The sequence below is a fragment of the Equus quagga genome, chromosome 7 (genome assembly GCF_021613505.1).
Source record: "Equus quagga isolate Etosha38 chromosome 7, UCLA_HA_Equagga_1.0, whole genome shotgun sequence".
Classification (NCBI taxonomy): domain Eukaryota; kingdom Metazoa; phylum Chordata; class Mammalia; order Perissodactyla; family Equidae; genus Equus; species Equus quagga.
This window is the reverse complement of record NC_060273.1, coordinates 76063962-76076178: the sequence shown is the minus strand read 5'-3', so window position 1 is coordinate 76076178 and position 12217 is coordinate 76063962. Positions and strand designations below refer to the sequence as shown.

The following is a 12217-nucleotide window of genomic DNA, read 5'->3' as shown; positions in this document are numbered from 1 at the left end:
TTTTTAACAGCTTTATTAAGATATCCACATGCTATACAATTTACCCATTTAAACTATACAATTCAGTAGGTTTTAGTATATTCAAAGTTGTGCAACCGTTGCCACTATCTAATTCCAGAATATCTTCATCGCCCCCAAAAGAAATCCTGTACCCTTCAGCAGTCATGCCCCATTTACCCCAACCCTCCTTCATCCAACCCTAGGCAACCACTAAGCTACTTCCTGCCTCTCTAAATTTGCCTGCCCTAGATATTTCATGTAAGTGGAATTATACAGCGTGGGGTCTTTATAACTGGCTTCTTTCATAATATTTTCAGGGTTCATGTTGTGTCATGTATCGAACTTCATTCCTTTTTATGGCTGAATACTATTCTGTCATGTGGGTATACCACACTTATCCATTCATCAGTTGATGGACATTTGACTGTTTCCATTTTTTGGCTTTTATGAGTAATGCTGCTATAAACATTCGTGTACAAGTTTTTGTGAGATCTTATGTTTTCAGTTCTCTTGGCGACATACCCAGGAGTAAGGTTGCTGGGTGATACAGTAACTCTGCCTTTAGTTGTTTAAGGAACTGCCAAACTGTTTTACAAAGGGTTTGCACTATTTTATATTCCCACCATCTTCTAAGTCTCCTTTTTTCTTTTTTTTTCTTGAGGAAGATTAGCCCTGAGCTAACTACTGCCAATCCTCCTCCTTTTGCTGAGGAAGACTGGCCCTGAGCTAACATGCGTGCCCATCTTTCTCTACTTTCTATGTGGGACGCCTACCACAGCATGGCGTGCCAAGCGGTGCCATGTCTGCACCCGGGATCCGAACTGGCGAACCCCAGGCCGCCGAGGAGCAGAACGTGCGAACTTAACCGCTGTACCACCGGGCCGGCCCATAAGTCTCCTTTTTGAAGTAGCTAACCAAAATAAGAAAAGAAAAGATACATGGGTGATTTTTACCTGCCGAGTCCTTTCTTTCCCAGCAGGCTGCTGTGCGTAGCAGGTTCTATGACTACGCCCACCCCACAATTTGATAATCGTCGTAAATCCTATCATGATAAATGAGAGCAGGAGAGAGGTTTGGTTTAACGAGTCAGAAGCCTTATGCGAGCCTTCCTGTGGTCTCTGGGAATCAAGGCAGAGTTCATTGACACTAGTTTATTTTTAACAAGCAATGCCAGTGACCTTTCAAATTCCCTGAAGAGCAAAAGGCCAAATTAAACCCCAAAGAAAACAATTCTCAGTGTTGACTGAGCTGCAGTCGAAGAAAGATCTGACAAAATGTTAAAACACTTTTTAGATTGGTTTGGCTGATAATGTCTTATGAGGTCTGATTTTTAGAAAGTATCAGGCATTCTTCTAACACCTTAGGTAGGGAGATATTTTTCCTTGTTCTGTCTCTTGTTAGTTTCTTGCTGTAGATTCTAGGTAAGTGCTATTTAAGTTGAATGCTCTGTAGCTGCCAGATTAAATCATCAGACCAATCAGAAGAGTCTCCTTATGACAGAGAGTGAGTGAGTGTGAGTGTATGTGTGTGTGTGTGTGTGTTTTCTTTTTCAGGATCAGGAAGAATGACTAAGGAGGAGGAAGAGGGAGGGATGCCTTGAGGGGAAAGTCTGTTGTTTCGTAATGATTAATTTCCAAGCCTTTGGGTTCCAGGGGCCCATGCTATGAATCCGGAGTGGCTGCTCCGTCAGCTTTCGGACTTTGTGCAGTAGGGAATGGATGTGCAATACTTGGAACTAACTCTAGTGTCAGCCCTTGCCAATCTACTAGGAAACTGTCCACTTCACCAAGAGCGCCTCAAAGAGTAACTGGAAAGAGAAATAACTCATGTTCTCAGGAACATTACAGTCATCTTGAAGCCACACGATTAGTGATACCTGGAAAATTCACTAAGATTGGGTTCTTGGGATACTTTCATCAAGGTTTGGGATGGGCTGGATCCATTCATTTCCGGGGTACAGGGTGCAGCGTGAGAGCAAGGCAGGGCTGCCCCAGGTTTCTTTGCTGACAGAGAACATCTCAGGCAGTGGGGCTATGGGAGTGTCCTCGGTGGAGTCTTTCAGCCTCCCCAGCCATGTTTATTGCCAAACCCAGGCTACCTCCATCCCTCACCTGGGCATCTCCACCAGCTGCCCAACCGGTCTCATCATGTCCACTCTTGCCCCCATAATCCCTTCTTTACACAGCAGCCAGAGTGGTCTTTGAAAAACAAAAATCACAACATGTTATTCTCCTGCTTCAAAAACTCCAGTGGCCTCCGTTGTTCCCAGAATTATTGACGAGGACCTCCACAGTCCGGCTCCTGCCCCGTTGGCCCCCATCTCACCCTCCCCCGATATACTGCAGCTTCACAGGCCTTCTTTATGTTCTCAGATAGGGTCGGCAACCCCTGGCCTGCAGGTTAAACCCAGCCCACTGCCCGTTTTTGTAAATAAAACTTCATTGGAACAGGGCCACCCACGCCTTCTTGTTTATATACCATCTATGACACTACAATGGCAGAGTTACACACATTTACAATCTGGCTCTTTAAGAAAAATTTTCAAACCACTGTTAAATCACACCAAGCTTTCCCCATCTCAGGGCCTCTGCACTTCTGTTCCCCACTGCGTGTCTGGCTCCTTTGGGTCGTTTAGATTTGAGGTTTTTGAGCTCCTTCCCACCCACCCAACCACATCCCTCTCCCAGTCTTTTTCTCTCCCCTCATCGCTACCTAAAATTATATGCTTGTTTATTATAGATTGTCCCTCCCCGGGAGCAGAATCTTGTCTGCTTGCTCTGTACTGTGTGCAGGGACCTAGCACAGTGTCTAGCACATGGTAGGGGCTTAATAAACGTTTGTTAAATGAGTAAAGGCATTCAACTAACCAGGGGTCTGTGCCCCTTCCAGCCAGTGCTTCTTCCCCTTGGGGCAGCAAGCCATTAGAGATCTTAGTCACGCGCTTGCTCCTTGTCCACAGTGAGCGAAGGAGGGGAGAGAGCATGAGTTGTGCTTGCAGGGGTGTATGATGTATATATGGATAGAGCTGAGAGAAAGTAGTTGGCAGGAAGCACACCCGTGTCAGCAACAGCTTATATTTATCATATGCTTGCTGGGCTAGAGAGCTGCCCAGGCAGCTCGCTGCAACACCTTGTGTGTTTATATAGCACATTGGACACTCGTCCAATTCAGAAAGTTGGAGATTGGCACAATTCAGCCCAGCAGGCACTTATGAGCATCTTCAATGTCCAGAACATTGGGCTAGGCAAAAGTGGTAATGGTTAAGACCACAGACCCTGGGATCAGATGTCCTGGGTTCAGATCTACCTCCATCGTCTACCAGCTATATAGTGTTGGGCAAGATGCTTAACATCTCTGAGCCTCAGTTTCTCAAGAGTAAAATGAGGATAATAGCAGAACTAACTCCATAGTAATTCTGAAGGTGAATGGAGGTGATGCAGGTGAAGCTTTTAGCAAAGGGCCTGCCGCTTAGTATGTGCTCAACATATGTATCAGCATTCCTATCCTCAAGGACCACATTTTCCAGTTGAATAGAGGCATAATGTAGTGGAAAAGGGCTTGGTCTCTGGAGTCAAACAAGTTGGATTCAAATTCTAGTTTTACCATTGTGACCCTGCACAAATTAATTTACCTCTCTGAGCCTTAATTTTCTCATCTATAAAATAGGGATGATAATAATAGCACAAGCTAGGGTCTTTAGGATCAAATGAGTCAATATGTATCAAAGCTCTGAGACCACGGCTGCTTCCCAGGCACCATTTCTAGTTGTTAGCTTCTGTCTTTATAATTCACCAGACAGAGAGGAATCATTAAGAATGTTGAGTGATAGAATACAAATTAAAATGCACTGGAAACTAGTTAGAGAAGCAAAGCTTAACACACTTGAACAGCATTGATAGGACCCATGAATAATATGTGGAATGTACTGTGGGCCTTCCGGGAGTGTGGAGCAGGAAGATGGGATTCTGTGATGGTATTTATGAAGGAGGTGGGGCTTCAGCCAAGCCTTCAAGTGTGGGTACACGAAACAGAGGACAACAGAAAGAAGGCGGGCATCTGGTGCTGCCTCTCTCCTCCATTAGTTAATGAGAATTTGCATTTTAATTCTTATTACCACCCTCATTGCAGAGGCATTTTGGCACAGAAAAGTTATAGCTCAACTTTCTGTGAACAAGTTAAAATACAGACCCTGGGCCAGCTCTTGGAGAGTCTGCTTTAACTGATGTTCTCTGGGGCCCAGGCACCTACAGTTTTAATAAGCATCCAGGCGAGTCTATGCACGTGGTCTGGTATCACGCCTTACTAAAGCCTGATGAAGACTCCACGGAGTCAGCAGTCTGACCCAAAGCCTGCGTGGTCCCCTGCCATCCCCTATGACATAGCTCTTGTTCTCCAGTTCAGCGTGTCTCCTTTGTCCCCTCTGATTCTTCCCTTACTCTGCAAATTCCATTTCTAATGTTTGCAGAAGTTACCACCTTAGCACCCAAGCTGTGTTTGAACAGCTGACCAGGAAGGGAGAATGTCTGAAAGAGATGGACTCAATGCATCTATTGGAGTCACGACTCTGCTAGGAGCTTTGCCATAAAGTGGGAGGGGTCTTTTTCTGTTTCTTATTTTGTTTGGTTGGTTGGTTATTCTTTCTAGGTCTTTTATTTTGGGCAGTGAGTTTGATTTGTTTGTTTTTGGTTCTGAACATTTGAGATTTCCCAAAACTTAGGTGGATGTTAAGACCAGGCCCTTACCCAGGTTTTAACCAGAGGAGAGTCTTGCTGACCAGTCCAAGTGACTGGTCAAATGATGCAGGGTGCCCTACTGACTATCTATCCCGTACTGAGCATTTACTGTGTCCTGGCTCTGTGCTGAGTGCTGCCTCCTTTACCCTCACAAGAATCCACTGATGGAGAGTTTTGTTATCACTACTTCATAGGTACAGAAACTGAAGTGATCTTGACAGCATCCACAGGATAGATGGGGCAGAAGGCCAGAGGTATTTGGATGCTAGTACCTTAGGGGCAAGATGGGAGATCTTGGGGGTCAGCCTAGTGGCGTAGTGGTTAAGTGTGCTCTGCTTTGGCAGCCCTACTCCGCAGGTTCAGATCCCAGGCGCGGACCTAACACCACTTGTCAAGCCATCCTGTGGCAGCATCCCACATAAAATAGAGGAAGATTGGCAAAGATGTTAGCTTAGCAACAATCTTCCTCAAGCAAAAAGAGGAAGATTGGCAATAGACGTTAGCTCAGGGCCAATCTTCCTAACAACAAAAACAAATGATGAGAGATCTTGGCCATGGGGGGTTATGGGGAAGGGCAGGTTGCTTTTAAGTTGTGCTGTGTTCTTCCATGGAACTTCTCTCTCAGACTCCTCGTTTGGGTGTCCTAAATCCAAAGGATCTTTGCTACTTTGGGTTTATTCCTGAAGCCTAGTGATAGGAAATTATACAAGCATTTTGGAGGCTGACTATTAGATGTTTGACCTTGTCTTTTCCTAAAGAAGCATTCAAGATCTCGAGAAGTTTGACACTGATCTTCTGTAAGCCTCCATGTGTGTCCTTGTGCAGCTTTGCCATTTGCTTCCTTTGGTTTCTGTTCTTGCTTCTTTCCCTACAAAGTGAAACTAGAGTTGCATAGTAGTATTGGGGGCGGAAATGCTTTTCTAAAACAAGCTCCGGAAGTCACTTAATTAGCCTAGGAAGGAAATAGGGGGAAATTCCTTCTCTCCAAACAATCCCAGAAAATTGGAGTTTTCCTAATACATTGAGAGCAAACGCCCTGCCTCACCCATGAGTGATTCATATCTTCCCAGTTCACAGCACAGTGACCCCCATCCCCAAGCTCCGTGACTCCTTCTCTTCCCTCCTGCTGTCGACTACTTCGCAGACTCAGCTGGATTTTATATAATCTTTACAAATCACAGCAGTTTCCATGGAGATGGATTGTGATGTCACAGAGTGGGTGTATATTCTTTGGATATTGAAAAATCATAAGGTCAGAAATTTTGAAAGTTGTGATAGAGGAAGAGGACAGCTTTTACACTTATATAAAAGGGAGGAAAATTCTAGAAAACAGGAAAGAAAGCTAAGAAAGATTATGGGTGGAACAGAGAGAGGGCTATTCAAGGGCTGTAAAAAAAAATGCAGAGGGAATTTGCAAGGAAATTAGAAGCAGAGGGTAAGGATTTGAAGTAAAATGCTTATTTAAGAGCTGGATATCTTTGAAGACTAGTTCTTAGCAGTCCTCCATGGGCACTCCACTTGGTACATGGTCAGTACTGTGTGGGTGGATGGATGGATGGATGGATGGATAGATACATACATGGATACACATAGATAAATATATGAATGGAGCACCATAACTGTGACCTCGAACCTAAAAAGTAGAAATCCGTCACTTCTTTATAGTTTAAACCAGGAACTTCAGAAAGTCCATGAAACTCCTAAAAATGTATGCAAACTTTTGAATATCTGTGTCTGTTTTCCTTTTTGTTGTGAAGAATGTTCAGAATAGCCTTCTTCAGAAGGCTTATGTCCCACAAAAGGTTAAGAACCTCTGGTTTAGATAAGTCCTAGAATTATGTGACTTGATGAGTGGCTGCACTCATTCTCGAATCCTCCTTCACGCATAACACAGCACACACAGCACACACCCACCTCCTGCCTTATCTGTAACATGATCTCTTCTCACTCTCCCCTTTCTCTACAGTGCATCCATCTCAGGAGCCTGGCTGGTTGGAGGGGACTCTAAACGGAAAGACTGGACTCATCCCTGAGAACTACGTGGAGTTCCTCTAACCGTGGGCCCCATCAGAGCTGCTGAGCTTTCCGGGGTATCCATGACAACTGCTGAGTCCAGAGTTGTAGGCCATTTCTCTTTGCCACTGAGAAATGCAGGGTGACTGACTCTGCTGCTACCTGTCAACATGAATGTTTCTGTGAACTCTGGTGTCAGCCATCCCCATGATCATCTCAGCTGATGTGTGGTGGCACTACAAGAAACAGAAGTAAATCAGCAGTGGAGGCCATTTGATTTTGATTAACCGAGAGAAAGGCTTGCAAAGCCATTTCTCTCATTTAGCACCCAAATAGGGAGGGCTCATTTTGTTTCAACAGTCATCCAAACCCCCAACCTTCTGAAAAAGGAAGGAAGTAAGATATAAGTAGTTTCCAAGAGCCTGCAGTGTAGCTGAGTCGGACAGGCCTGGGCAGGGGCTCCGAGATCCAGGCTGCGTCCATTGCTTTTGTTTACAGTAGACACTCTCTCGACCCCACCTCTGAAGACTTGAGACCCACAATGCTACAGGCAGCTGGGTCTGTTTGTTTGCATGCAGGATGGAGAGGGGTTACGGCTCCGTTTACAGAAGACCCAATCTCTCACCATCTCTAAAGCAGCCGTTGGCCCAGCGTCAGCAGAATTCAGTCCAGTCCTATCATGCAAGGGAACACACACACCCCATGTTCCCCCCTCCCGAGCTAGGCACTTCTCTGCCACTGAGGGCTGCCATCACCTTGTAACCACAGCAACCCAGCCTACTCTAAAACCAAACCAAAAAAATAACACACTCTCTTTGCATGACATATTTTTTTCTCCCCCCATTTTGGTAGTTTTCTGAATGGTGTTCCAACAACCTGAAGCAGAAGATCAAGGAATCAGAATGGTCTACTCGGGGCAGACAGAATAGCAGCTGGGAACTGCTCCCTTTCTGATGAATTTCAGCAGCATCAGGATATATTTGGAGCCAACTCTAGTAACCTCTTGAGATTAAATGAAACAGGCTCAGTATTTCTGTTCTTCCATGCAACTAGTGTTTGCTTTCTAGAGGGCAATGTGCTGGCCCCCAACGGGTGACACCCTCCCTTTGACTCATTCCCTCATGACCTCCTGATCACCTGTCCCTCCCCCGGCCCTTCCTCCTCCAGCCCATCACTGACCAGCCCCCGGGCAGTTCCCTGGGCTGCTGAGCACTGGTGCCCTGGCAGTTTTCAGGGAAGATTCCTGGGCTAACCCTATGACCTGTAGTTTAACAGGACACGTATGTCCACTGCCACTCAGAAAAAGGGAATTGTTTCTCAGGCTTTTGAGGCATGAGACTAATGTCATAAGCCATTGTGATTCAGGAGGACACCAAAAGGTTGGGGCGTGGGAGGTGGGATGGGTACCTTCTAAAAGAATTTCCTGGTCCAGAAGCGGCTAGGTCTTGTGGAAGACTGCCTTGGGTGGGAAGTTCGGCCTGGACATTTCAGATACACTTGGCCTCCAAAGAACAGAGTCCCCAATATCTTCCACATTTGAATGTCCTCACAGGAGTGACTCTGGGCAGACAAACTCCAAACTGATGGACTGTCAAGCTCCCCAGGAGCCCCTCGGGATGGCAGCGTTGCTCCAGAGTGTTTCCTGCTTCTGGAATTCCTCTTTAGGGAAGTTTAAAGAAGAAAAGAAAAACTTGAATTGTGTTGAATTACTGTATCTTTTACTTTTTTTTTGAAAAGATAAACTTGTAAATAGAGTGATTTGAAATCCTATATGGCAAAGTTTTATATTTGATATTGTTTAAGCTAGTTGTTCCACACATTTAAGCTTTGATTGCTGAGCAAGTGTGAATAAGAGGGAGAGAGAGGAGGCAAGGTTGGAGAGAGTCAAGGTCGTCTCTTCTCTGGCCTTGAAGAAGGAGAAGATCTCTCTGCCTACACTCTGCTGGCTCTTGTTGGTGGGCATGCCACATCGATGGTGTTCAGTCTTCTTTATCCAGATGTGTGTTTGAGCATTTCTTGAGCTTTGGATTTGGAGATGGAAAGAGCATCTTCAGGCAATGAATTTTTTGAAGAACTCCTACTCAGTAGTAAGATGAAGCTCAGGATTTAAATAGGCAGGGCCAAGCGTTAGAGTTTTTTTCATTTTTCTTCTCAGGTGTATTTCTTGGTACCCCAAGATATCAGGACAAAAGGAGATGGGATAATTGTGTGCTCCTTATATCTAACTCTCCTGCACATCTTCTTAGGCTTTATAAATGAGGCCAAGCTAGCTTGCAAATATTGTGTGTGTCTAAGTTCTAAGAAAAACTGGCTTCTTACCATCTTCAGTTCTCAATATGCTGCTGCCTCCCCTTTCCCTTCACATGTTTGTGCCCTTCCTGTCATCTCAGATTTCCCAGTACCCCAAAGAGGGATGGAGATTGTGCTGTTATAACTTTATAGATGGTTTTAAAGTTAATAGGAGTTGTCGTTGTAATTCAGTTCGTCAGCTCGAGGATTACACAGCTCTTATCCAGGAGCTCACCCTTCAGCAAGCAAGACACTACCACTGAATCAGGGAACAAGGATTAAGACTGGACAAGAACAAGACAGGACTCAGGAGAGTTGTCATTGAAAACCCAAGAAGGGAGCATCCAGACAGGCTATACCTACTCCCGCGGACTTTCAACAGCTTGGGGTCCTGTTCAAAGGGGCCTGAGGGGACAAGCACACTCTCTACTACTGTGCTTCCCAAATAGAAAGTTTGCAGCTTAATGTTGTTAACACATTTGATGTTTTAAATTGTCACCTGCCCTGTTGGAACATTAACTAGAGCTGCCGTGGAGGGGCAGAAGGCCCCTGGCTTTGGGAGTTCCTCGCTGAAGCATACCTGTGGACGCTTGCCCCCAACTTGACCACTTGGAAACATGTCCCTCCCTCCCTCAGTTGGCGCTGATTTGCAGCCAGAGGGAAATGGAGCTGTTGCCAATGGGAATTTTTAGGCAGACCCCTTCTCAGCCTCCCTGTGGCCATGCTGGGCCTGTGACAGATGGCTGCTCTGTTTCCTTTCCCCAGCCAGGCTCACCTCCTCCCCATTTGCTACAGAACTGGAGAAACTGTTCAGAATATGAGCCAACAAATAGGAAGGAATTTGAAGACTAAAAAGCAATTTTACCATCTCCACCCCTGACTCTGCTTGAATAGAGAGTTTTAGTGCAGATTAGAAGAGTGAACTGGGAATAAGGAAGACTATTGACCAAGATCCCTGAGCCTTCCCAGGAGCCTCATGTTTCTTTTGTGAGGCCCTGGGGTCAGTTTGGCATACAGAGCCTGAATCTTTTTTGGGTATTCAGATCGATCTCTCACTCCTCCTCCAGGTACTCACAGAATTCCATAGCTACAGAATGACATGCCACGAGACGATAACTAGTCTCAAATCTCTGCCCCAAGACAAGTCAATTCAACTTGCTCAAGACTGATAATATTCTCTTGTGTTTTCAGAAGTAAACATATAGGGTTGGACCCTGTACAGCACGCCTTCCTTGGTATCCTATCAGCGGAGCCAGTTTCTAGCTTAGTGTTTTAGTATTTCCACAGCCAATATGTGTTTTCTTCTGTCAGACCAAACTGTCTTTTTCAGTATAATTCCAGTTTATCCCTCTGGCTGAGTGCTTTTTGTACAGAGAGGCAAAGAGAGAGAGAAAATGAACAATCAAGTATTGGCAGACTGGACAAGCATTAGCAGGAGAGAGCCATACCTGTAGCTCAAAGGGAAGTCCTCCTGTCAACTGAGTTTGTATCTCTTGAAAGTCACCAAAAGCTCTGTCTTGACTACAGAGGCTCTAAAAGCCTTCATGACCAAGGGTTAGGGAGACAGAAATAATTGGCTAAAGATAACGTGATCAACTCCTCACGGCTATCTGTTGGCACCTTTCATCCTCTGGCTTCTGTTTCCAAAAGTAAGTCTGGTCTACCCATTTTTATAGACACAGGACTTCCGGGTACAACAGTGGCCAACATGGCACCCAGTTTTCCCTAGTACTGAATGTTTTATGAGCAACTGTATTACCCAAGTAGGTAGCCAGCATTGAAGAAACCAAACAGCCTCTTTGCTACCTGACTTTAAAAGGAATGTCCTAGGTGTTCTGTCTCAGGAGTTATCTATCATCTCTTGCAAACTTGACAGTAATCAATTATCTAGACAACCCTGCCCCACATCTCTTTTAAGTCAACCAAGTGTCCTCTCACACATCCTGTGCTGGTGTTTAAAAAATTTGTCTTGTGCTCAAATGTGTTTGGCAGCCACGCTGTCTGCTGGGTGCTGAACCATTTCTCTGCAATTGTAGCATCAAAATGACAACAGCAGCAGAGCAATGAACCTTGCACGAGCCTACAGCATGTCTGAGACAAGACTCCAACAAGTAACAATTAGCTTTTTCCTTTCGCCGCCTTCAGTACTTGTCTAACTAAAGAGCTTCCCAAAGCAGGGAGAGAGGCCATATAGATTCCAAACATCATTTGCAGCCAGCCCTTGCTGAAATGTGGTCTTCCAATGGGAGCACTTGTATTCTTGGGAGAAGTATTGAATGTAAAGTAATGCTAGGAGCAGAGAGAGAGAAAGGTGAACCATCCTGAAGAACTTTGGAGTTTTTCTTAAGAGGAATCAATGTAGTTCTTAATAGGGGGGAAAATCTATCACAGAAAAAGTTCACAACTGATATTTTCACAAAAGTTTTCTAGGATACTACAAGATGGAGACATCTTTCAAGGTGGAATGCTTTAGGAAGCAAAGGCTTGGTGCAATCCTAGATCCATGTGAGAGTAGTAATTACTGTTATGACAAAATTCTCTTTAGTGTAGTCAGTGAGAACCAGAGTTTTGATAATCAAAACATCAGAATTACCTGGAGAGGGGCTGGCCCAGTGGTGCAGTGGTTAAGTGCGCACGTTCCGTTTCAGCTGCCTGGGGTTCACCAGTTCGGATCCCGGGTGCAGACATGGCACTGCTTGGCAAGCCATGCTGTGGTAGGCATCCCACATATAAAGTAGAGGAGGATGGGCATGGATGTTAGCTCAGGGCCAGTCTTCCTCAGCAAAAAGAGGAGGACTGGCAGCAGTTAGCTCAGGGCTAATCTTCCTCAAAAAAAAAAAAAAAGGATTACCTAGAGAGACCAAGACATTCTACACCATCCTACTTGACCGTTTCTACAAAGTTGTCCAGACAGACGTCCTTTGGTATCAGATGCCAGAGTCAACCTTGATCTGTGAAAGGTCCATTGGATGATTCTGAAATCTCTACGTGTTAGTATGTGTTTGTGTTTGTGTACGAACAACACACATTTACATCCGTAAAGATACAGACTCTTGTCTAGAAACCCACATAAGCTGGCAGTTGCTGAGCCTTTACGGCCTTTAACATTTGAAGGTTGAGAATTACCGAAAGAAGAGAGGCTGTTGGTTGTTGTCAAAATGATCAAAGATGTAAATTACGTG

The 12217-nt window shown here is 45.0% G+C and overlaps 1 protein-coding gene across 4 annotated transcripts in view; it reads left to right on the top strand.

Moving 5' to 3' along the window:
- Positions 1–11740, top strand: part of ARHGAP26 (Rho GTPase activating protein 26) — a 415746-nt gene extending 404006 nt beyond the window's left edge. For all 4 annotated transcript variants that reach the window (XM_046667198.1, XM_046667197.1, XM_046667196.1 and 1 more), the window contains one exon: positions 6700–11740. In XM_046667198.1, the coding sequence (XP_046523154.1) occupies positions 6700–6788 (89 nt within the window). In that variant the 3' untranslated portion in view covers positions 6789–11740. The remainder of the gene's footprint in view (positions 1–6699) is intronic.
- The last annotated feature ends 477 nt before the right edge of the window (positions 11741–12217 follow it).